At 53.6% G+C, this 24374-nt stretch overlaps 11 protein-coding genes across 11 annotated transcripts; 4 read left to right on the top strand and 7 right to left on the bottom strand.

Annotated features, from left to right (window-relative positions):
* Positions 1-84: 84 nt before the first annotated feature.
* LTS14_008395 (uncharacterized protein) lies at positions 85-1678 on the bottom strand (the record flags this gene model as incomplete). The annotated part of the gene is made up of 5 exons (XM_064841083.1): positions 85-756; positions 815-951; positions 1010-1111; positions 1162-1240; positions 1352-1678. 5 exons carry the CDS (start codon positions 1676-1678, stop codon positions 85-87), a joined length of 1317 nt encoding a protein of 438 aa, XP_064691343.1.
* Positions 1679-3550: 1872 nt separating this feature from the next.
* LTS14_008394 (uncharacterized protein) lies at positions 3551-4599 on the bottom strand (the record flags this gene model as incomplete). Its single annotated transcript, XM_064841082.1, has 2 exons — positions 3551-3732; positions 3783-4599. 2 exons carry the CDS (start codon positions 4597-4599, stop codon positions 3551-3553), a joined length of 999 nt encoding a protein of 332 aa, XP_064691342.1.
* A 544-nt stretch (positions 4600-5143) lies between these two features.
* On the top strand, positions 5144-6340 carry LTS14_008393 (uncharacterized protein; the record flags this gene model as incomplete). The annotated part of the gene is made up of 1 exon (XM_064841081.1): positions 5144-6340. The coding sequence occupies one exon, from the start codon at positions 5144-5146 to the stop codon at positions 6338-6340; it is 1197 nt and encodes a 398-aa protein (XP_064691341.1).
* Positions 6341-6690: 350 nt separating this feature from the next.
* On the bottom strand, positions 6691-7444 carry LTS14_008392 (uncharacterized protein; the record flags this gene model as incomplete). Its single annotated transcript, XM_064841080.1, has 3 exons — positions 6691-6996; positions 7051-7160; positions 7216-7444. 3 exons carry the CDS (start codon positions 7442-7444, stop codon positions 6691-6693), a joined length of 645 nt encoding a protein of 214 aa, XP_064691340.1.
* Positions 7445-7722: 278 nt separating this feature from the next.
* Positions 7723-8539, bottom strand: LTS14_008391 (uncharacterized protein; the record flags this gene model as incomplete). The annotated part of the gene is made up of 2 exons (XM_064841079.1): positions 7723-8351; positions 8410-8539. 2 exons carry the CDS (start codon positions 8537-8539, stop codon positions 7723-7725), a joined length of 759 nt encoding a protein of 252 aa, XP_064691339.1.
* Positions 8540-8799: 260 nt separating this feature from the next.
* On the top strand, positions 8800-11316 carry LTS14_008390 (uncharacterized protein; the record flags this gene model as incomplete). The annotated part of the gene is made up of 1 exon (XM_064841078.1): positions 8800-11316. One exon carries the CDS (start codon positions 8800-8802, stop codon positions 11314-11316), a length of 2517 nt encoding a protein of 838 aa, XP_064691338.1.
* Positions 11317-11969: 653 nt separating this feature from the next.
* Positions 11970-12625, top strand: RPL28 (60S ribosomal protein L28; the record flags this gene model as incomplete). Its single annotated transcript, XM_064841077.1, has 3 exons — positions 11970-12001; positions 12137-12335; positions 12407-12625. The coding sequence occupies 3 exons, from the start codon at positions 11970-11972 to the stop codon at positions 12623-12625; spliced, it is 450 nt and encodes a 149-aa protein (XP_064691337.1).
* Positions 12626-13506: 881 nt separating this feature from the next.
* Positions 13507-14238, top strand: LTS14_008388 (uncharacterized protein; the record flags this gene model as incomplete). The annotated part of the gene is made up of 1 exon (XM_064841076.1): positions 13507-14238. One exon carries the CDS (start codon positions 13507-13509, stop codon positions 14236-14238), a length of 732 nt encoding a protein of 243 aa, XP_064691336.1.
* A 243-nt stretch (positions 14239-14481) lies between these two features.
* Positions 14482-17608, bottom strand: LTS14_008387 (uncharacterized protein; the record flags this gene model as incomplete). The annotated part of the gene is made up of 3 exons (XM_064841075.1): positions 14482-14936; positions 15001-15438; positions 15487-17608. The coding sequence occupies 3 exons, from the start codon at positions 17606-17608 to the stop codon at positions 14482-14484; spliced, it is 3015 nt and encodes a 1004-aa protein (XP_064691335.1).
* An 890-nt stretch (positions 17609-18498) lies between these two features.
* Positions 18499-20169, bottom strand: LTS14_008386 (uncharacterized protein; the record flags this gene model as incomplete). Its single annotated transcript, XM_064841074.1, has 2 exons — positions 18499-18865; positions 18890-20169. 2 exons carry the CDS (start codon positions 20167-20169, stop codon positions 18499-18501), a joined length of 1647 nt encoding a protein of 548 aa, XP_064691334.1.
* A 1727-nt stretch (positions 20170-21896) lies between these two features.
* Positions 21897-24228, bottom strand: LTS14_008385 (uncharacterized protein; the record flags this gene model as incomplete). Its single annotated transcript, XM_064841073.1, has 5 exons — positions 21897-22121; positions 22185-22434; positions 22498-23236; positions 23299-23896; positions 23950-24228. 5 exons carry the CDS (start codon positions 24226-24228, stop codon positions 21897-21899), a joined length of 2091 nt encoding a protein of 696 aa, XP_064691333.1.
* Positions 24229-24374: the final 146 nt, after the last annotated feature.

Raw genomic sequence — 24374 nt, 5'->3', positions numbered from 1 at the left:
ATCTGTACCCGAGGGGTGACCGCGGTCGACAGCGGGCATGCATTATTGAGACGATTTTGTTCTTACGAAGAGTGTCTGAACGGGCTAGATCAGGGGCCGAGCCTTCTCGACAGGCGGCGGTAACATCCCTAGCTTATTCAACTCAGTATAAGCCATGTGCAGACTTTCAAGCGTGTCCACATGTCCCGTCCATCCCATATACCTAGCTTTGTTCATCGACAGCGCAAATGCAGGACCCCAAGCGGCGAAGTCACCAAACTCAAAATGTGCCTGGATATCCTCAAAAGGATTATGCGTCAAATTATGCTTCGCCGAGATCTCTTGCCAAGCCTTCTGGTTCTCTTCCTGTTGAGCCCAGTTCGTTAATGTCCATGCGAAGCGCAACTTGCGTGATGGGCCATAGCCGAGTGGTGTAGGTACATCACCGGCATCTAGCACAGTGAGCTTGCTCTCGTCAAGCTCGGGCAGTTCATAGCCTTTCGCACCATACCACCGAGCCAGCTCGGGCCACAACCGGTTATTGGGGATTGGGCAAGTATCAGATGAGTTGAACTTCTGGTCCTTGCACTTGTCCTCGAGGACTGCCCACTCGCTGAGGTAGCCCGTCAAGTAGGCCGTACTATGCTCACCAAGTGCTAGCCAGGCGTTGTAGTCGCCAGGGTACTTGAGCTTCTCGCCTTTATGGGCCTGCACGGCTGCGTAGACGGCGAGCGGGTGCAGAGCGTTCATGGCTGCGTTGTTGACGGCGCCAATGATCTGAAAGACTGAATGTCAGCGGGGGATCCGTGAGCACATGTCAATGTGTATCGCTTACCCATGCAGGACAGATGATGTTCCAGTGAATCTGCTGATCCTTGCAATACTGGTAAAGAAGATCTTCTTGTGGATAGTAGAAGTTGGGTTCCAGTGTCACACGAGGGTCTGATTCAGCGTATGGTGTTCGAGCTGGGCCTATACCAAGATGATAAGCTGGACGGCTTCGGAGAGTGATATATCGTATGCCACCTACCGATATGACCACCGTAATTCTTCGCTCCTGTCTGTAGTAGGAAGCGCTTCGGCGTAATCTTGGCATGAGTGAGAGCACCAAGAAAGTTCTTCAAGAGTGCAGCTGCGGTCATTTAATATCAAGTAGACAACCGTCCGGTAAGACTTGCTTACAATTTGTGTCAACCAGTTCCTGGGCATTTGACCACGCTGCAGTACCGGCTTTTGGTTTGGGCTGTGCGTACGAGTAGAACTAGTCGACCCACAGTGTCAGTCAGGACACTCACACACTCACGTTCGCCTCGTCTCATGCTGATATATGTATTCTGTTCGCGAAGATCAAGCCCAGGTGGCCGATACCTACAAAGATGTAGTCGGCAGAGACGTTCTTCTCCTGCAACTGCTTGCAAATGTCTTCTGGACTAGAAAGAAAATCACAAGCTACATGCACGACTCTGGAGCGCTGGTCCTCGGTCAACAAGGCCATCATTTCCTTTGGTGGCGGTCGTCTAGATGCTGCCCAGATCTTCGTCCAGCGCTCTGGACTGTCCAGCAGTGCACGCATGGTGTGAAAGCCTGAGATGCCATTCGCACCAGTGATAATCGCGGTCAACCCTTTGACATCTGGAGAGAAGGTAGGCAAACTGTGGAAGATGCCGTTCGTCTTCAACGGCAAGCCTTGAGACCCCATAGTTGTGTCTTGAGTAGAGAATATGGCGGAATTGATTTATGCTATGAGCTTTCGATTCAGAGCAGGGGAAGGAGAAGTATATTGGAAAGCCTTGTGGTTTTATATGAGCCGCCACATCATCCTCGGCACTGACCAATATGCTTCAGCAGTGGGGAAGCTCGCGCATACGAGAATCAGTCACTCTGCTCTGACGGTAGAGATTTCGTGATGATTGTCCTTCGAATTAGTAAGGTATGCAATATTGAGGGGATAGCTCGGAGCTCAAGGTAATCGACAGATTCATGGATGATGGTCTGCTACAGTGAGATGACAACGCGACTTGGAGGGAGAAGATCTATCGTCAGAGCTGATGACCTCGCTGCGCAGTTGCAAGTGGTTGAGGCGAGCATGCATTGCCGTCCGATGACGGGGATCGATGCAACCACTGGTTCGTGGTGATGGATTAGACGAGACTGCTGTTGTCTCAAAAGGTAAACAAAGTGCTCGGACCACCCAAGGCGTTGACCATTCTTACGGGCTGTGCTCGGCACTCCGATTCGCAACGACTGTATGCCTCGAGTGTTGAGCGCTGCAGCATGCGTGAGTAACAATGAGACTAGGTTAGGTTATGTGTCGATGCGCCCTACTGACTCCTACTCCAGCTCACCTGCCGCCGCAGGAAGGTAAAATGTGACGAGCAAGGACCGACCTGTCTGCGCTGCTCCCGTGCGGACCTATATTGCGAGCGGGCTGTCGAGGCAGCACTTCGCCGTCTTCGCGTGCCTGACAAGTCCGGAGAGCATCTCAACAATGACGATGCAACACTTGACCCCCAACTCGCTTTACAGGCGCCAGCAGTCGCCCGTCTCTTTGAGCACTACATAAAGAATCTGGCACCATGGTACGATCTCTCCGACGGCGAACGGCACTTTGCCCGACATGTCCCCCGTAAGGCCTTGGGGCATCGACTACTGTTTGCCGCTATCATGGCATTCGCTGCCATGCATTTAAGCAAGACTAGCGTGGCCACCGCAAGAACGGCAGCGGAGCAGTACCACGGCCAGTGTGTGAGGATGCTGATAGGACTTGCAGAAGGCGAGATAGCCACAGGTAATGCCAATATCCTGGCTGCGATCTGTCTCCTCCGCTCGTATGAGATACTCGCTGAGGATGTCGATCCATCCAGGCACCTGAGCGGAGCTTACGCACTTGCTGGGAGTCAGCCAATTGACTTGGGCAGACCATCTCTTCTGCGCGCTGGCTTTTTTAACTATCTGCGGGAAGACGTAACATACGGACTGATGTATTGTTGCGCTCTGAAGCTCGATCTAAATAATATCGATGCTTCGAGCTACGAGGTTGTCACGGACGAAGATCAACTTGATATTGTCACACTGATACTAGCCGACGTCATTAACTGTGCTTTTGGCAAGTCTGCAAGACTGTATCATCCAAGTGATCTGTCCAAACGGCTGGAAAAGTGGCGAGAGTCACTCCCTTTACATTTCCGGCCATTGTGCGAGAATCCAACCCTGAGTGTCTTCCCTAACATTTGGATGCTTGGCGGGAACTACGTGGCTACCGAGCAATACTACTTGGTTGCATCAAGCATCTTGCAAAGTTCGATGAACAGTGACATTGACGTACTAGAGGATAATGCAGCTCGCGTCTGTGGCCTGGCAGTCACGTCTGCCACAGATCCAGTCCTTGTCAACTCATTCGGACCTATATCATTCTGTGGGAGACATCTGACAGCGAGACCAAGACAGGATGGACTTATTAGATGGCTGAGATACAGTAGAAGACACATAGGCTGGCCTGTAGAGCGAATCATAGACGATCTTGAACGGCACTGGGCTAGTATACAATCGCAAGTCCCTGCTGCTACGCATGCTATACAGTCTGGTTGAAGTCATAGCTATTGCCAAACCCACGATTAAGATAGCGTGCCTCAGCCTCTTCGCGGCGAACCCAATTCACCGGAACCTGAAGATCATATTGAGCATTGATGGTAGGCTTGAGATCCTCGGCGAGCTCAAGGCGCATGGGATTCCTGTACCAGGGAGCAAAGTGGACTATTTCCTGGTTAGCAACTTGTCTATATTTCCAGCGGCAGTCCACGTACTCATGGCCAACATAACTCGGACGTCCTGCGTCGTATTCGGCATTCCTGCGTGCCACAGCCGAAGGTCACGAATGACGATACTGCCCTTCTCTATCACCGGCTGGCTAGGACCTCTAGCCCGCCGTCTCTGCTCAAGCAGGGGCTTCTGTATCCGACCACTTGCTCGCTCGCCATGAGCACCTTCCTGGATCTGCAGCCCAGATAGTTCTCCAGTATGTGTGCCCAGCCAAACTTCGGTACTACCGTTCCCGGGCGTGAATTGGATAAGGGGAACGTTGACGACCAGTGCGAAAGGATGGGTCGGATGTGCAAAGTCGGCATCAGCGTGAACAGGTTGCCTTTGAGGTGGAGAAACGGATGCTGGAGGCATAGCTGAGTTGCCACTACAGAAGGTCCACTTGGGCTTTGGACCTAGCATGCTTGTAGTGATCTGGCTTGCAATGGGATTGAGGAAGATCGACGATTCGAAGTACTCTTTTACTGGTGGTGGATCCTGCTGAATGTTGCCGACGTTGTAATTGAATGGCATATCTTTGCCTCTGGCTTGTAAGGTCCGGGCATCAGAGACCATCTTGGCGTTCAGCTGGTCGAGATGTGCATGTGGTATGACATCGGAGACAACGATTAGGTCATCTTCGTGGAGGCTGCGGATCGCCTTCTCAAGGTTGCGTTCGCCAAGCCTGCCGGCGGAGAGCTCTGTTATCGATGGTTTGATGGTCAATGGGAGGGTGGATGCGAAGCGTCTTGAGTTGGCAAAGGATATAGGAAGTAGTCTGGCTCTAATCGTCGATCGTGCTAGGGTGCCGATGCTCGACATATTGGAGGAAGTGAATAGTGAATAGAAAGTCCGCAGATGCAGTGTCAAGCGACGTAGAACAGTCAAATGCTCATCTTCGACCTTGTCCCCATCCTTATACCTTTTTCTACCAGTACGTACTCGATATGGCAGCGTGCCATTGCCTAGACCAGTGTTCCCGAGCAGCTCGGGAAACAGGGTTTCGACGAAATGATCGGAAAGCCGAGTTCAGGCAAGGACAGGCACACTACTCCTACTTCTGTTCAGTAAAGTCTTCAACTACGTCTGTTGTAGCCCGCTGTACTCATCGCATGGTCAAAGTGAACACGATATTAGTCGATGATCAATATCACGTGGATGCAGCGGAACAAAGCTGCCGTCACCCAATGATCGCCGTGGCTGTGCTGCTGCCTGCGCCTTCTTCAGCTCCGCTGAACATGCATCGATAGCCGCCTTGTTAAATAGCTGTATATCAGTAGGGACCTATGCTCTCTCGATCGTCCTTCCGAAGACAAGGCCATAGCACACTGCCCTCCTTGTCCACTGACGAGCAGGTACTGACAACATGACGCGCTACCCACCACATGGCGGCTACCAAGGTGGCGAGGACCCATATGGATATCAGCAACACCAGGGGGCTGGAACTCAATCTAACTACGGCGGCTACAACTCTGGCGAAGGCCAAGGATACAACGAGGCTCCGAACTACCAAGTGCCCCAGTATAGTGAACAGCAGCAGCAGCAGCAAGGTACTGCTCAGGGCTACTACGGCTCCAATGACCAGGCTTACCAACAATACCCGACCACCAACAACCAGTACGGTGGGTACGAAGCCCAGCAACGTCAAGGCTACCCGCACGGAGGCTACGAATCCCAGCAACCCTACAGTGGCCAACAGTACCCAGGCAGCCCGCCACCTCAAGGACCCCCACACACACAGCAGTACGGAAACCAACAGCAGAACGATCCCTACAACCAAGCTCCCTCTTACCCAGACTCCCTATCCTCCAACCAAGGCTATGGCCAGTACGCCGGCCCTTACGGTCCACCAGGAGGTGCGAGCGTAGAGGCCTTCAAATCACACTACGAACAACCGCACGGCGTCATCGATCCCGCAACCAACCAAGCCATGCCTCCTCCCGTAGCAATAGACCCAGCCACAGGCCAACCCTTACTTCCAGGAGCCGAAGGCGATCGCGGTCTAATGGGTGCCCTAGCCGGCGGCGCAGCAGGTGCCTACGGCGGACACAAAATGGGTCACGGCTTTCTCGGAGGCGTGGGTGGAGCTGTGGCGGGATCGATGCTTGAGGATGCTTACAAGAAGAAGGGGAAGAAAGATAAGAAGGAAAAGAAGGCGCGTCGTGGCTCGCATTCTAGTTCCTCTTCTGATTCTTCCTGTGATTCTGATGACTCGAAGAAAAAGAAGAAACGTGCTGGTGGCGGGATGCTGGGGAACTTCAGCGCGAGCTCGAGGGAGATTTTCTTGGAGGGGAGGTGTACGCTGGTAGCTGAATGCTGTAACACGCATGGGCATCATCATCGGTCGCATTTGGATCTAAATGATTGTTTGACTAACAGTAATGGGAGGTTGGAGTGGGCACGAGGTGGCGGATTTGCCAAATCGGCTAGAGAGATCAGGTTGGTGGATGGGGGCCGAGTCGTGGAAGCGGAGTTGGGTAATGGAAGGGGAGGATGGAATTGGGATGGGAGGAGGTTGGATGAGAGGATTACTAATGAGGATGGGAGGTTGGAGATGTTGTGAAGATATTCATGGATTGTAGACCCAGGGGCTAATATGTGACGAGGGGGAAGTCGACGTTTTGATGCTCGATGGCGTTGAAGCATTTGCGTCGACTAGCTGTCCACCACACTCTTGAAATGATAAATGTGATTTTTAGTCCCATGCCTCGGGTCGCTACTATGCACCAGTGTTCCCTAGTAGCTCAAAGTGCCTAAATGTTGCGGCGCTCGCGTTTCATGCTCTATGCTAAACCCTCGCCATATTTGCATCATTGATGTATCCACTCTAGTAGATGACGCCTATATCCCTCCGCCGCAGCAGGGGTATACCGTGCTTCGCCATCTTCACCGCACGATCGAAAGACCTCCTACTTAGACCTCACCGAGAAACCTCCCATCCCACTTCCGCGCCTGACTTAGACCCATAATCCTCAACCCAACAACCCTCCTATCCGACACCTCCGCTTGAGAAACCAGCACGTCGATGACATCCCCCATCGTGACTCCAACACCATCCCCCGCCTTCACACCCAGGACCCTGGTCCAGCTGAACCACTCTCTAGTCTCGCACTCGACCTTGACCTCACGAACGAGTGGGGAGGTGATGTACATTCTTCTCCACGAACCCTCGATATCAGAAGCCAGCTCGTCGAGTTTGACGGCTGTCATGAACCCGTGCTGATGAAATTTCTGTCATGCGATGATCACGCCGAGAAGCGGACTCTGAGTTACCAGGCGTGCGGTGGAGGAGGTGGGGTGTCTTGCGAAATAGCTTCGTTTGTTCATGCGGAACATTTTCGCGAGATTGACGGCTCGGGTCCAGCTGCAGCGTTCGTTATTGCCTATGACCCTGTTAGTATGGTTTGGTGAGGAGTCTTGGGTTCTGGAGGCACAGACTTATCCGTGTTGCAATGTCGTACCATCCTTCGATGAGATGGAGCGAGACATTATCTGCGGGTTTGTAGAATAGCCTGCGCTGAATCTTCGGCGAGGCTTGAACCAGGTCGCGACACTTGCGGGAGAGACTCTGGCTGAGTAGGAGGTGCCGTGCTGGCAGGTGCAGCAGGATCATCTCCAGCAGTTCGGTGGTGTCATAGACTGCTGTGGCTGCTGAGGTGCCTTGCATCGTGCTCTTGCGCGATTGCCACAGTGGTAGCTGAATAGTGGAATAGTATGTGGACAATGTGAGAGAAGGCCATTGTGACTCTGTAATGGCTCGCTTTTGTAGCGGACATGTGAGGTTTGAGTGACCCCATAGGAAGGTCGAATGTGAACATTTCATACCCAAATTGGGAGGTATTGGACCTGCAAGTCGAGATCTCGTGACCAGCCAGTATACATGCTGGATGCCACGGCGCTGGCAGCCTACCTTTGATAGACACCATGCTGTTTCACGGATTCCCACTAATACCTCCCCCCGCTCCTCTGCGCCATCTCTGCCTTGATCAACTCTGGATGCTTATACACACTCGGCATCAACACCCCACTCCCAATCGCCCTCCTCACCGCCTTGGCCATGCGCCTTTGATTCACAGGTCTCAAGCCAGTGTCATTCCTATGCTTGATCCGCCCCATCTCCGTCACATATTCATTCATCATACTGAAGTTCTTATACTCCTTCCTCGGGTCGATCCCCAACTGATCGAGCACATCGCGGCCGTGGGATGGGACACGAGGCTTCCGCCGCAGACGCTTCCACTTGCTCATTTCAACTCCGCTGAGGTCATGTGGGGCGTAGATGTCGCCGGGTCGGAAGCGGCGCGGGATTTGCTGTTCTAGTTCGCGGCGGGTGGTGTCGCGGGAGATGTCGGTGAGGCGTTGTTCGGTGGTCGCTTGGTTGTTGCGGGTTTGGCGGATGAGGTTCACGCCGAGTTCGTGGAGGTTGGTTCGTTGGGCGGGGGATGAGGCGGAGGCGGAGGAGGGGTCGCGGTCGGGGTTGGCGGAGGGGGATGTGCGGCGATTGGGGTGGGAGAGATTGAGGCGTTGGTGGCGAGGTTGCTGCTCATTTTGGCTGCGGCTGGCTTCGAGGAGTTCTAGCAGGCCATTAATTAGCTGAGCTGTTCACGTGTCATCAAATGCAGCTCATCATACCAGTGATAGCGGAAGTGGCCGACTGTTGCTGCTCCCGCCGTCGTGTTGATGAGGCGAATGTGCGACGACATTGCTGGCATATCGGCCTTGACTGTAGCGTCAGTCTCTGAAAGGCTCGCTCGAAAGACATGGTGCCGTGTATGATGTGTTATGCAGTGTCGGATCTTCTCAATGCATCTTCATCAAGCACTCCCGAAACACCTCCGCTGATCTGGTCTTGGCCCGAACATGCTCCCTCCATTGGCGTCATCCATAGCTCGTGCTCGAGTATTGCTGCATTGTACAGTCTCGCTGTGTATATATTGGGTAGCCAACGGCCAGATATCGTAATGTGTACCTAACAAGAACGACGCTTGGAGATCGCCACCAAGACGAACCTCTCTCGCGACCATGCCCTCCCACTCCCACCTGACTCGACAGGTCTTCCGGAGACTGCTCGCGAACGAGCCGATAACAGCCAGAGGATGTCTCAGGAGACGACAATACCATGTGCAAGCCATACAAACAAGACCATCAGCTCAAGCCAGACGGCACGATGGCGTACAATTATCCAAGAGCGTCGACCGAAGACGAAGCTTCTTTCAGATGTTCGGTTTGAAACCTAAGAAAGAGGCCAGAGAAGCCGACATGGATCCCGGGCTGGATGTCATGATGGACTTGGAGAGGCGGACGAGATTGAGAGCACGTTTACCGTCCAAAGAGAGCGTTGCGACGGCGTTCGAGGCCTTCTTCAAGTCGAAATACAACGATCATGGAAGCAAAGTGGAGGACAATCAAGCTCGCCTCGCATTGCAGAGCTTGAAGTACTGCTTGGAACCGGAAGTACTGAACGATCCAACTACCGAGACTATCGCGCATAGCGAGGCTGTGCTCACAGCATGCATCTGCCTTAACAAGAGATATCCCGTGTCCATCACCAGTGACCATCTAGAACTGGCTCGGAGCTTGCACGATTTGATGGCAGATCAAGCTCCCAAGAGGGCTGCTGCAGCTGTAAAATCATACATCAGGATGCTGTGTGCGCTTGGACAGCCCACGGAGGCGCGTGAAGTGCTATTGTTACATGAGCAACGCCCTCAAATTTCGCCTCAAGCTAAGGATCCGGAAGGCCACCTCCCTCCGTCATCAGCAGATGGTGCACAGTACGGCGCCCTACCAGCATCGTGGGGCCAGATCCTCCTGGCTTTCTGCGCCACGGGTGCACAACATGAAGTCACGACGACGCTCGACATGGTACGTGAACGAGATCTGTTGGCGACGACCGCGATCACCAGGGCAATGCTGAAAGTGTCTTTGAGCTCCGACAAGATCGAAGAGATTGAGCGCTGGTGGCGTGCTCATCATACCGTCGTCAAAGGTAACAAGGCCATTCCGCTGTCGAGCAGGGGCATGAGCTTTATCGCTTCGTATGCAAGGACGGTCGGTCTAGCTTTGGCATGGTGCGTTTTTAATAGTGCGAACGATCTTGGTCGTAGCATCGTGAGTGATCTGATGGAAGAGAATCCGCCAAAGCCTGTGTGGGATGCTATCTTCGTGTGGGCTGCTGGGACGGGCAAGAGTGTTGATGAGATTGGGCGGATGATTGAGGTGATGGAGGAGTCGAACGATTCGGGTTTGGAGGTCGAAGACCATCGTCTGCCTAATAGCGCTACCATCAACGCTTTGGTGGCGTGGGCTATTTCCAAGGACGACCCGTATACTGCCGAGCGCTTCATTGCGCTTGGTAGAGATCGAGGTATTGAGCCTGATGCAAAGACTTTCGTGCTGCAGATGGAGTATCGATTGCACGTTAACGACATTGACGGAGCTTTGACGGCATACAAGAATCTACAAGCTACAGACCTTTCGTCGGACGAGGATGTCCTGGTAGTCAACAACCTCATCACCGCCCTCTGCTCTAGCCCTCGCCACGACTTCGACACAATAATGAACGTGGCAGCTGACCTCTCAGACCGACGAGCACGTTTCGCACCAGAGACAGTGGCCAAATTAAGTCTACTGCATCTGAACCGCGACGAAATCCACGACGTAACCGACCTCCTAAACACCCACGCCTACCACTACTCCTCCGTGGAAAAGACTCGCGTGCGAGAACCCCTCCTAGCATACTGTCTCGCCCCCACGACTCCCATAGCCCGGTCCTGGGACACCTACACCACCATCCGCGAAGTCTTCGACGAACTAGACCGGGAGGCAAGAACGAACCTCATGACCAATTTCTTCCAGCGCGACAGGCCGGATATGGCCGTCCACGTCTTCAACCACATGCGTTCACATTCTCGTGCCGATACCATGCCGACGAGCGATACGTACGTGACTGCTTTCATCGGCACGGCGAAGAGGCGGGATTTGGAGAGTCTGGAGGTAGTGCATAATCAGCTCAAACTGGATTTCAATATCACGCTCAATACTAGGTTGAGGAATGCGCTGATTATTGGTTATACCTCCTGCGGACGACCGCGGGCGGCATTGACGTTTTGGGATGATATTGTGGCTAGTAGGGAGGGGCCGACGTATAATAGCATTCATATCGCTCTACGCGCGTGCGAGAAAGCGCAGTTCGGGGATATCAAAGCGCAGGAGATCTGGACGAGATTACGGAAGATGAATATCGAGCTGGATAATGCGCTATGGGCGAGTTATGTGGGTGCGCTGGCGGGGAATGGGAACGTGGAACTTGCTGTTCGGACGCTGGAGAAGGCGGAGAGGGAGGGGGAGCTGGAGGTCGATGGGTTTGTGGTTGGGAGTTTGTTTATGGGGACGCCGGGGGCGGAGGGGCAGAGGGAGGTGGAGGGGTGGGCTAGGAGGGAGTTTGGGGGGGCTTGGGAGGAGTTGGAGGGGATGGGGGTGGAGGAGATGGAGGATGAGACGAGGGTGTTTGGGATTGATCGGAGTGTTACGCCTTGATGATTGAAGTGGAAATGTGTACGCCCTTTGACCTTCATCCGGCAGTGCATCTGCGGAGGTTTACGAGCTGATCTCTCGATGACATACACATGACGATGGGCGCCAGAGACCCAACACACCGTGCTCGCTTCACTCGCTTCGCCGGCTCAAGTCTCAACACAAGGCGTCATGTCGGCCTAGATCCTGAATTTGCAACCAGTGCGATCTTGGCATGATAGACTGACAAACGGACAAGATGGAGAGTGCACTGCCACTCCGAGCTACGAACGTGGACATTCCACAGCACACTGCACCGAATCAGCAAGTGGTTGCATAACTTTAGCAGTGCAGGGGATCAATTCATGGGGAAGGGAGGCGGAACTCAACCGAGTTGGAGCGAAGCGCCAGGCAACAAAAGAGGAATGTCTTGATGTATAGCACTGTAGGCACTTCATAGATGTAAGAACGAGCACGCTATAATCCCAATGTCTATTCAACCTCTCGAACAATGTGCTGGCTGTTCTCGTGTAGGCTTTAGCGGCCGTTCCCGAGCGGGCGGACCGGGCTTCCTTGCACGATATGCTTGGCGCTCCGCACGAGAAATCCCATCTATCACTTTCGAAGATGTGCGATTTCTTCAGCAACCACAGCATTGCATCGCCAACACCGTCACAATGCCCACCCGATTGTCTCAAACCCGCAAGCAGTACGTCTACCATCACATGCGCCAGCGAAACCCTCCAAGCAAGCAGCTAGCCACACACACAGCACTTGCAGAATGAAGAGGCGGCTCATATCAAATATTTTATCACGATATGGTGTACTAATATTTCATCCACAGTCGCGGCCACGTCTCGGCTGGTCACGGTCGTGTAGGAAAGCACCGCAAGCATCCCGGTGGTCGTGGTTTGGCCGGTGGTCAGCACCACCACCGCACCAACATGGACAAGTACCATCCCGGTTACTTCGGTAAAGTCGGTATGCGATACTTCCACAAGATGCAGAATGGATTCTGGAAGCCCGTCATCAATCTCGACAAGGTGAGAGCAATAAACAACCCATCCGACTACAGGATGTTAGAGAGGATTTAAGTGCTGACTTGAATTGCTAGCTCTGGTCCCTCGTCCCACTCGAGCAGCGCGAAAAGTACCTCAACAACAAGAGCACCGATACCGCTCCCGTCCTCGATCTCCTTCCTCTCGGCTACAGCAAGGTTCTCGGCAAGGGTCGCATTCCTGAGATCCCCATCATCGTTCGCGCACGCTACTTCAGCAAGGACGCCGAGCGCAAGATCAAGGAGGCTGGTGGTGTCGTTCAGCTTGTCGCATAAGCGGACACCATCACAAGACATGGATTAGAAGACAACAATTGCGGTAGCCACAATCTGAGGCAGTTGTCGAATGCCTCGATGCAGAATCGGCACGCCGAGATGAAGAGCACGCATGGCATTACCGGGCAAGATGGAGGCTCTGGGTGCATCGTGTGATACCATACTATACCTCCATATCAGCGTGGTAGCTGAGAGATGCTTTGCTGTCCTACATAGACAATGCAAGTGTCTCTGAACCAACCTTCTGACGTCCACTTGCTGGATGAGCTGTTTCCCCTTCCCATTTCTGTACGCACGTGATGCTGTGGTTCTTCGACTTTTTGAGGCAAACTAACTACTAACCACCAGCTCTGTCACGGATTAATCACTGATGCCGACGACCTGACTCCAATGGTATCCTATCAGCATTGTCGTTGATCAGCTAGGTTGGTCGCCGCTTTTCATGTTCACGATCGGTCTTTTCCTTATCCTCTCGTCTTCGGTACATACCACATCAATCAGTACATATTGGCCAAGACACAAACATCCACCACATGTGATATTTTTCGGGTCATCTCATCGCATCGTACCAAACATATCACCCACCAAGCCTTGGCTGGTAGATTTTGATGCCTGATGGTCGGGATCACGATCGTCACCGCCAAGAGCCCTGCGCCCTGCTGCGAGAGTGGCTTGCATCCTTCGCCATAATCATCACCTCAGTACCGCCTGCTTGCCTAACGACATGCGCTATACTCAAAGTCGTAATACGCAGCGCTGTCTACTACGGAGGCATTGAGATAAGTATACCACGCTTTCTTCCTTCTTGTCAACCCTCCGCAACCAGATAATCCCGTGCGACTTACATCGCTAGAAGAATTACAAGCATTTTATAAGTCAAGATGGGTCTTTTCCACCACTCCAAGAAGGACAGTACAGAAGAGAATGTTACCGTTCAAGAAATAAAAGGCGATGACCTCTCTACCACTACCACAACCAGCAGCAGCCTTCCCACAGTCGTGAAAATCTACACAATCCACGACAACAAGTCCTGTGGCCGAAAAGAACACATCCAAGACATCTGGGACTCCAACGGCCAACCGGCCTTCATAGCCCGCTACAAACGACCCATGATGCACCCCAACGAAATCAACCTCCACCACTCCTCCACAAACTCCTCCAGCGAAGAAGTCCTCGCCACATGCCGTCTGCACAACTGGTCCGAGAACTTCTTCTACCATCTCGGTCCCAATCCGGACTTGACGGAAAAGAACCTCTGGCCTCGCGTGCAGGGCTCGTGTCTTACGATGAAAGCGTGGAAATTCACCACCCCTCTCTCCCCCAACAACGGTCAGCAGCGCAGTCTAGAATGGCGACGCACACACGACAAATCCATCGGAGCCACACGGTGGGGACAGCGAGATCATAAGCTCGTGGATGTTGAGACGGGGGAGGTGCTGGGGGTGTTTGTTTATATGTGTAAGGCTTTTGGGAGGAGTGAGGCGTGGGGACGTGTGGAATTCTTCTATGAGGTGGAGGAGGGGACGGAGGTGCAGGCGTTGATTGTGTTGTTGGGGGCGCAGGAGGCGATTCGGCGGAGTGAGATGGCTGCTGCGAATGGGGCTGGGAGTTGAGTCATGATGGTGCTGAGGATTGTGGTTCTTTGTTATTGGTTTAGCGCATGGAGTTGGTGTATGATCACTTGATGAGCAACCGGTAGCAAAGTATGTTACGACAGCTTGAACGATTCAGAGTACTTCATGAATGTCATACTCATACTATCCTCATCTCTAATCATGCGGTGTCATTACTTCTCGTGCGTGTGCAGCAGTGGTATAGGAAACAGATCGAAAGAACAACCACCATTCGTAATGTCATCAATGCCTATGCCTGCGTCTCCCACTCCTCCCCTCATCCGTATCCTGTCCACCACCCGTCAACCGTCCAAGGAGTTCTCCCAGGCCAGCATTGCCCAAGAATTTGTTGAGACCATCGGCAAACGGATCTCCATTGGACTTACGGTTCCCTTGCTCGTCAAACCGCTTTGGTAGGTCGATCGTGCTCTCCGAGTCGCTTTCTGGAAGACGATCGTACTGGTCGTGCATCAGGTTCGAGGGACCACGTCTTCCCTCATCGCCATCACGCTCGCCACCTCCCTCTGGTCTCTGACGACGACGATGCCGTCTCTCGCCCTTCGTCTCACTGTCCGTAGTCGTAGTCCTCTCGTCGCTCCTTCGTGTCGTTTCGGGAGAATGCAATTCGTTCGCATCGAGGTTGAATCTCACGCGACTCTGGCTACGCGATCGAGGCGGCCGCGGTGTGTTTACACCATCTGGTGAGTGTTAGCAAGTTGTTGCGATAATGATTGAACTCACCCGCGGGTACTCTGGACGTACCCGCATCTCGAGGATCGTGCTCGGTGGCGGTGGTGATGGGCGCACTCACATTCTCTCCTGCGGTCCTGCCTCTGTTCCGCTCATCGTGTGGATTGTGCATGTCGGGTGTCGGAGGAGCGTAGCGTGCGTCACCTGCGAAAGTATCGTTGGGATACGGTGCACCGAGCGTGGCGCTGCTCTCACCATAGCCGTAATTTTGGTATGGCTGCTGATGTTGACCCTGTGCGTACTCGGCAGGATTGTAAGCTGGATATCCACCGTGCTCCGCGGCTACTGGAGCCTCGGCGCCGGTCGGAGGTGGTGGGAAGTATGTGCCACCAGGGTATGCTTGAGGCTGATATGCAGACTGCTCCTGTGGAAGATAGCCACCAGGATGAGGATCTGCGCTATACATAGAATCCCCGTCACGTCCGTGATCATACCGTTCATCTTCGTGGCCTAGGTTTAGGTCAGCTTGAGCATATCTTGGGAGCACTGCATACATACGTCTACGATCAGCTTCAGCGTGGGATCTGGAGCGCTCCCTGCTTTTGCCAATCTGGTGAGCAGCGAATGCGCCCGCACCGGCAGCAGCACCGCCTTCAGCGAGGTGGCGTCCACGAGATCTGCTTCGACGTCTCGTATCTGGACTGCTGCCGCTATCGCTGCCGCCGCGGTGGCGACGATTGTAGGAGGCTGGCTCTTCGTCGCTGTAGTAGCCACGGCGCTCGTCGGGATAGATGGGCTCATCGCCATAAGCTATCATGCCACGACGATCGTCAACATGCTTGTCATCAGCATAATGAGGTGCAGGAACAGACCTACTCCTGGAACGGCTGCGTGCCCTTCTGCCTCTGCCTCCGATCTCTTCATCGATAATTGCTGCCTTCTTGGCCTCCTTGCTAGCCTTGTTCTTCTCGTACAATCCTGCAAGCGCCGCACCACCAAGACCTGTGGCGACGATGGGAATGGACTGGCGGACCCTGCTCTTGCTTCGATCTTTACCGCCACGACTCTTCGATCGAACTCTCTCCCATAGACCGGCGGCCGCAGCAGAAGCGAGACCAGCCTGTGCTATACGCCGGTTACGGTGCTCCGGATCCAGCGCTCTCCCGCCACCGTCGGACAAGATCGTGCGGTCATCAGACATATAGCTGTCAGCACTAGCCCTGCGTCTTCGCGAGCGACTACGTCGAGGATGATCTTCCTTGACGACGATCGTCTCCTTGTTCTGCCCCTTCTTCTTCAGCGCATACCCAGCAAGGGCACCAATCGCCGCCACCGCAGCAACACCACCGATCTGCTGGGCACGGGAAAGCGACTTCTCTCTCGAGCGCGAGCGTCGCTTTCCTCGAGATCGCCTGTCGTCTCTGCGGTCGTCTCGGTCGTAGGATTCGCTGCGAGACCTGCTTCGTGACTTGCGGCGTCTTGAATAGCTGCGCACACGACTCACTGCCTCGGCGCCTAATGCACCAACAGCTGCACCAGCCAAGGCAGACTTGCCACGGCCACCGACATCCTCTCCCTGCGACCTTTTATGATGCCGAAAGATTTCGGCCGCGCCAATTCCAGCAATAGCGCCTTCTGCGAGATGGCGCCTATGATGAGGCGACTTCGACCTCTCCCTGCTTCGGCTTCGGCTATCTTCGTACCTCGTTTCGCGACGGACATACTCGTAGCTGTCGTCACTGTATTGAGAAGCGCTATCGCGTGGTCGGATCTCGCTTCTTCGATCGTCGTGACTCTCGTCCCGCTGTCTCGGCGCACGATCCCGCTCAATGACTCGGCGTTCATAGAAGTAATGGTCATCCTCTTCTTGTGGCGTCTGCACTATTGGCGCAGTCGGTGCCACAGACCGCGCTACAGATTTGGTCTCCTCCCTAAAATCGTCCTTTTTGGTAGAGACAAGTGACTTGCTTTCGTCTCTATCTTCCCTGATCTCGCTGCGCTCAATGAACTCGAACTGAGACTCGCGTTGAGGCGCCCTCTCGCGCTCGATCACGATTGGCGGCTCTCTCCGCTCCTCTCTGATCACAATCGGCTGTGGTGCCTCCGTCCTGATGATAATGGGCTGTGGCTGTGAGTAGTACTCGGTATTCTTCGTGTACTTTTCAACATCATACGCTTGCTCCCGTCGCCGAGGTGGCGATCTTGAGAAAGACCGCTCGCGCTCAAAGCGGAACTCTTGCACACGCTCGCGTTCTGGCGGCGAAGGGGCACGTACGCTCCTCACTTCACGGAAATCGCTGCGACCAGAGTGAGAAGACCTGTCAAAGTCGTCCCGCTGGACTACGCGATAAGCTATATCGCGTCGTGGAGCAGGCGCAGCGTCTCTCTCCGTTGCTCGTTCTCTGATGCGGATGTCCACATCCTCTCTTGGCTGACTCCATCGTTCCACTACCTTATAGCGAATCTCTTCTCTTGGAGGTGAAGGCTCTCGGCGCTCCCGGCGGATAGTGATTTGCTTGTCTGTCACATCTTCCTCTTGGTAGAGTGGTCGCGAGTTGTTGCTATCCGGGACCTGATATCGCTTCACTGTAGTACGGACTCGTCGAGGCGCCTGGTCTTCGTACACAGTGCGGCTATCTTCCCGGTCCACTTCCCACTCTCTTCTTACGATGCGCGACATATTGTCGTCGCTGAGTCAGGTGTCTGTCGATGCGACTCGAGAAGGGCTTAGTATCGGGATGGGGAATGTGGTGTTAATGCTGCTGATGTGATAGACCAGAAGGCCACAATATCAGGTGAGATGACTGCGCCCTGTCGCAGCGACGTTCCGGTGAGAAGAATGTCGCAGCCTCGCGGAGTCGTACAATAATCAAGGTCTTTGGTGGGGCTGACGAAAACAGAAGGTGGGCGCCTGTGGAAGGCCGGACACCCTCGCGCTGTTCGTACGTTCGCGTGTATAGAAGAGGAAGGCACGGCACGGTCGAATAGTCAAAAGGTGAGAAGTTCCGCTGTCTGCGCGCACACTACTGTGGCTTTGCCCAAAGGTGAGACACTGTGGTGAGTGGTGGGCGGCAACCGCACCAGCCTCTCCAACACTTCCGGTGATGTCATGCGCATGTGGTCATCCACACCAGAAAAAGTGCCAAGCAGAGCGACAAGGATAACATGCAATGGACAGGGACAAGGCGGAGAGATAGAGATAGAAACGATGCGCGTGTTCACATCGCTATAATGCTAACGTTATGTGCTGAAGGTGAGGTGTACTCTACATTGATTAGCCCAGAAGCATCGCACCGAGGACAGTCGCCTGCAGTCATGAAATGAATGAGCTGCGTCCAGTATGACCCACCCTCAATATGCACCAACTCAGAAGCTGTTGCCAGACACCACTGTCGAATTATTAGCCACTCATGCCCGAAGACGCATGCTCTCCCACCGAACTTTTATTTTGCAATAGCCAGAGATGCCTCCCAACCAGGACAACGACCTAAACGACACCTGAAACACCGTCCATGTGAGCAATCATTTACATTGCCTAGCCGTCCCTCATGCATCATACCCATATGCCGCTTAAGTAATGAGAAAGTCCCACCCATGCTTAGCAATAATCGTCTCCCAATCCCAAGTCTCGGCCTCCCGACCTTCATCCATCATCTGCCAGACCTCCTCCACAATCTGCCTCGCATACCGTATATTTCCCAAACTCGACCAGTTCTGCAGTCGTTGAAACGCTTCGCTGATCTCGGGTCGTTGTGCGGGCTCGAAGGCTGCGCAGCCGAGGAGGAAGAGTGGCATGAGGAGGATCGATTGCGTTGAGCCGTCGGCCGTTTGTGGTAATGCGCGAAGGTACTCAAGACCTTGGTCCACGGCGTGCTTGAACATGGCACTCGGCTGCGAAGGTTGAATCGTCCGTTGTAGATATATCCAGGTGCACTGTCTGTACAGCAGGCTTGCAGCGTACCTTGCACTATCAGGCGTATGCACACACTGCCAGCTTCGTAGAGCATCGTCGATCGCAAACGCGTCGTCGATGATATCCACGTCCCACCAGTGGCCTGTTCCTCGTGCTCTTCGTACACGCACCTGGTCTCGCAGTTTTCTGATGCGACTGATGAAGCCAAACAAACCATCCATCACACCAAGTAGCGTGCCCGCCTGTGGCTGAATCATAAATTCCGGCAGCTTGAAACCCTCCATTAGATCGATACTGCGCTGATCTAGCGGATTGTTCTGACTCGTGATCGCACTGCTATAATCGTGGTATAGCAGAAATTCAAGAATAAACTGTCGTAGCTGTTCGTTTGGAAAAGTCGACGCACGAAACGTCAACATTTCCTTCATCGCATTGAGGTGGAATCGATACGTGCCATTAAGGTCGCCCGCACAAACAGTCTGTAAGCAGAGGACCAATGTCTGTGCAATCGATGGATCGCCGATGTTGGCCATGCCCTTGCCTTCGGGCTCAGTCGTCTGTGTCAGATCGTCCTGCAGTAGTCGCATTGCTCTACTGCTGTGATGCTCCTGTCGCTCCTCCCATTCCGTCTTTGGCGATGGCTCGTTCGCTATTAGGCAGCTGCCTGAGAGGTAGAGCACGCTGTGCATTAGACCTGCATGACCCATCGCCATTGGAACGATAATCTCCAGCCATGGATTATGATGATCCGTGAGCGACAGGACTTTGCCAAGTTGTGCCGTGAAATAATGAAAGAACATTTGATCGATCGTACCATCAACGCCTTCGACCAGCATTGGTAACTCCGTAGGTATGCCGCTTCGTATCGTGAGTGACTTGGACTTCCCGCTACGCCAATGTTGCCTGGGTTCATAACCATCACAGACCACATTATTCTTCTCACAATTTGTACATGATGGTTTCGTCTCATCGCACTTCTTCTTACGTCTGCGGCATGTACCACACCCTGTCTTCGATCGAATATGTGACGCTTTCTTCTGTTCAACTAACGGATGCTTTCGTGGTCGACCACGCTTTCGCGGAACCGGCACGCCGTTGGCATCCACGACTGTTGAAGGCTTAGCATCCTGCACTTCGTCCGGTCCATCCTCGTCACGCTCTTCAATCTTCGGGACTACAGGCGTTTCCGCATCGTCCTCGCTGTCAGGCGTAATGACTACATCGTTGGTTGCATCTGGCGACGAGCTCGAGGCAGTGGAGTATGTAGAACTCGACAGTGTGCTTCGTCTGCGTATAAGTGCGGCAGGATCCGGGGTCGCCGCGTCCATGCCGTCTCGCAAGGTTGTAGACCGGTCGTAGGTGAACCAGACTCTCGTATAGTACTGATGATCTTGTCAAGATGTGTTCATTTGACTACCATCATGATATCTGGGTCCGAGTCTATGCGCATCCGAGTAACAGTAAGGTGTCGTAGGTTCGCAAGTACACCAAGGCTCCCATATGGCGAGTTCATGGGCGCGAAGTGATACCCGCTTTCATGTGGTTGGGACGGTTAGGTGGGTGTCTTCGTAGGGGAAACAAGAAGGGTCCCGAGCACATCAGACAAACTCAAAGTACATCGCATGAACAGGGTGGTGCACCGTGGATCCCACTCTTCTCCGCATCTCTTCCTGGCCGGCGTGAGACCAGCGCCCGACGGCTATGGCCGCCTGCAGATCTCGCAGGTAAGACGAGCAGGGTTGTCTATAGGCCTGCCTGGACGAGCAGCGCGGGCGAGAGCACGAGTCAGGGCAGCTGGATTGCATCCGGAGTTGTGGCGAAGTTTTCTTCCGTCCGCTCGTGTGATGCTGCAGGTCCGATGAGCAGATCGATGGACGCTCTCGTTACAAGCCGTCTTACATATTGAGTAGTACGTAGAACGTGGAGGGTGTGCATGATGCATACGGGTTGGAGGTGGTGCGGCGTCGAGCTCTCAAACCCTAAAGGTTCATGCCTTCACACGATTGCAAGGCCGTGCTAGCGTCTGATCGGGCAAGCGAGCCGAGGGCTATGCTTGTCCATGGCTATGGCTCTCCGGCTGTCAAATGATTTGCAAGTATTTTACTTGCTCGAGACTGGCACACCAGAATCTGGTGGAAAGCCATTGCTGACACTGTACGTGCTCGCTACATTCTTCGATGATCACCTGAGGCTGGCTGAGTGTGATTTGCATGAACGGGCAGTACGAGGCGAGAAGAGCCACTCTGGCCTAGCCGATCGACGGCAGGATGGCGAGTCCCCACAGTCATTCAAAGGTTGTCGCCGCCAGCCTGGCCCACCCCCCAAAGTCAGTTGTCATCTTGTCACGCACCAGCCAGGAGTGGCCACGAATGCGCATTCCCAGTGCAGCCAAGAGCAGCCTGGTCGGTCGTGATGTCGTGCATTTCATGCAAAGCGCTCGTGGCTAGAATGCGTCTATGTCCACTGATTGGTGGCAGACGTGATCGAGGCGCTGCAGAAACTTCTGATGGGTTCGAAAGGTATGACAGATCAGCAGCATCTGTGTCGGTGAGAGAGGGGCGTATAATTGAGCGCGTGATGAGTACCTATAGACGATGTCGACTCGGGCATGAATGGCTTGCTTACAACATATTGTACTCGCATCGAAACGAGCGCACCTTCAATCAAGAAGGTCGTCCAGAAGTCGGTCACTTAAGGCAGCAAAATCGAAGGCTTGCAGCATGGCGAATAATGGAAGCACTCGCCGCGCCTGCACTCCTCATCTGGCGACATAAAGTAGCAGTACAGGTGACACAGCATGGCTAGGTCAAGAAGCCGTCAATCCCATGGCTTATTGCAAGGGGACACGAGAGCATACGAGCACACGAGCATGAACGCCGGACAGACCTGCATACGAAGCTGAGACCACTCTACAGCACTTCACTTCTTCCTTTACGTTACCAATTGTCTAATGCGGAGCTGAGGCTGAATACTATATGCAACACCCCCACGCTATACCCTGCAACTTCATGCTGTAGCTTCGCAAGTACTCCGTGATGCCCATGTACGCGCCCTCTTAAAGCTTCGCACTGGCAGGATTTGAGCAGCATACCCCGCCGTCTCGAATAGTACCTTCGGTGGTGCTCTGTTGGTGGACTTGGCCAAGGAGAGTGCTCTTGTTGAATTCCTGGGTGCTTGGAGGTACATCGATAGCCGGGTTCCTGTCGAAAAAGTTGACAGGCTTGAAAGATACTTTGATTACCTCGCAGGGCATCACGGGGAAGTCCTCTATGCGTGGGATCTGTCGAGGCGGTCAGCAATCGGCCATGTGGCCTCAGGACTTCACTCGTGTCTCAATGCTTACGTGGTTGATGCCGAACTGTACGAACACAACGAGGTCCTCGTCGACGATCCTCTCAGCCCTGTTGGCCCAGCCACGGACACCAGTACCTCCTCTGCTTTGGTTTGTGTACTTGCCTCCCGCGAAAAGCTCGTCATCATGGTACTTCACGGCATATATGTTGCGATCAGAGAACTCAGCTCGCTTGTGGTTGAAGCTCTCTGTATCGGAGAGGATCTTCTGGAACGGAGGAGCATGGATCTTGTACGCAGACCTGCAAAGTGTCAGTACCATCCTGGTGATGCCTGACGTATGAAATTCACCCAATTGTACTTACGGTTTGCCATTGACTGGGTTCCGCACGTCCACGTTCTGGATTTTGAACGTGCGGTTCTTGTCATAATCAAGGTCGAAGCCGCCGGACTTCTCGATAACAGTCTCCTCGGTGTAGTAGCCAGTACCATGCGGGTTGAAGTCACTCCTGGGCATCGGCAGTGCCTCGTCATAGACGAGACGGTTATGATAGCCGTCGATCATCGGGTCAACGCGGAGTGAGAAGATATGCTGATGGTGGGCTGCGAGCACGCCCGGGTGAACAACGGTACCCCATGGCACTTCAATGCCCTCATCGATCGGCTGTGTCGACAAAATACCAGTAGCTCGTACTTCATATGTCATCTCGCCGGCCTGGTTGAACATGAACGCCAAGATGTACTCATAGTTGGAGACTGTGATGATAGATTGCAGCACCAGCTCACGGTTGCGAACTACAGCGGCGCGTCCAGTCCTGTAGTTGGTGTGCTTCCAGCCGATGCCACCGTCTTGCTCATGAATACAGACAACATTTGGCATCTCTAGCGGCTCACCCTTGTCGTCGTTCAGCACAGCTGACAAGTAGTGGATTGATCCCAGGCAGTCACAGCCAAGCTTAAGGTCGTTTGCCATGATGCCAGCACCAGCGTCACCGAGATCGAATGCCGACTTTTTATGAAAGGGATGGCGCGGGTCAGCGTATGGGATGTTCATGTCGCTGAGCGAGAGGCGATAAAACAGGTTACGCCCCTCGTAGCGGACATCTACAAAAAGTGGTCAGTATCGGCCAGTATCTCACGCGGGAGGTGTCTTTTGCTTCACTCACCATATAGCACCATGCCCTCTCGCTGGTTGAAGCCAACTCGGAACTCCCACTTCTGCCATTGAATCTTACGGGACGTGCCTTGCTCTGTGACATTGAAGCTGGCCCCATCTGGCTGGACGACGTTCAGAGGCTTCAGGTCTGTTCGAAGCTGCTGTGCCTCCGGGATATATTCGTTCGCAGGTTTGGCCGTGTAAGGTCGCGGAGCACTTATGGAATTGTCCTTCCCCGTGGGAAGGTAATCAATACGAATGACCTTCCTCTCATCTCCACTAACGACCGGAGACAACGGGAGAGGGATGGCATAGTGGTTCGAGTCGATCTCATCGGCAGTGCCGCGCAGATACATGAACAGCTGCCACATGCGCTCGTCATCGTTGATGCCGTCGGCACCGTAAATCCAAGGATCGACGACAATCTGGGCACCCTCGGGCAACTGCATCTTGGCAAGCTCAGCCTGTACGCCTTCGTCTTCAAGAGCGATTCGCTCGATCGCAACGATCTCTTCACCATCACCAGGGGCATGTATATTAGCTCCCAGTCGTACATTGCGTTCGAGAGTCTTCTGAGTCAAGTTGATGATTGCTTCGTGGAATTTGTTCTGTTTCGTGATATGAGTGCATATCTCGGCAGGTAAGGTATACATCAACATACGGTCTTCCTTAGATAGTAAGTGCTGAGCACCCTGCGATCGATCTTGGGCAGGTCGTAGCCATGGTATTCGGCTTCAATATAGGGGACGGTCTCGGCCTTTGCAGGCTCCTCCAAAGTGATTGTCTTGAAGTGAAGATCGGTGTTGACTGGCCATTGCGATTTGATGATCGCCGCAGCGTCTCGGATCTCGTCTGCACTAAGTGGTGCCAACGGATGCGAGACCGACTGCTTAGCCGTCCTGAGTGGCAAAGATATCTCCGAGATCTGTTCTGTGGCCATCTTGTACCGGAATCGTAAGCGAATAGCTTAGTTACAGCAAAGAAGGGTGTAGGATCAAGAGCGTCGAGTGATGGGCAGCATAAAACAGCACTCTCCGACCTGATAGATGTCGTGACCTTAAGAGCGAAGCTACCTGGGTTGTGAGG

Source organism: Recurvomyces mirabilis, assembly GCF_035927965.1.
Source record: "Recurvomyces mirabilis strain CCFEE 5264 chromosome Unknown scaffold_25, whole genome shotgun sequence".
Taxonomy (NCBI): domain Eukaryota; kingdom Fungi; phylum Ascomycota; class Dothideomycetes; order Mycosphaerellales; family Teratosphaeriaceae; genus Recurvomyces; species Recurvomyces mirabilis.
Note: the sequence above shows the minus strand (reverse complement) of the source record. Positions and strands in the feature narration are given on the sequence as shown.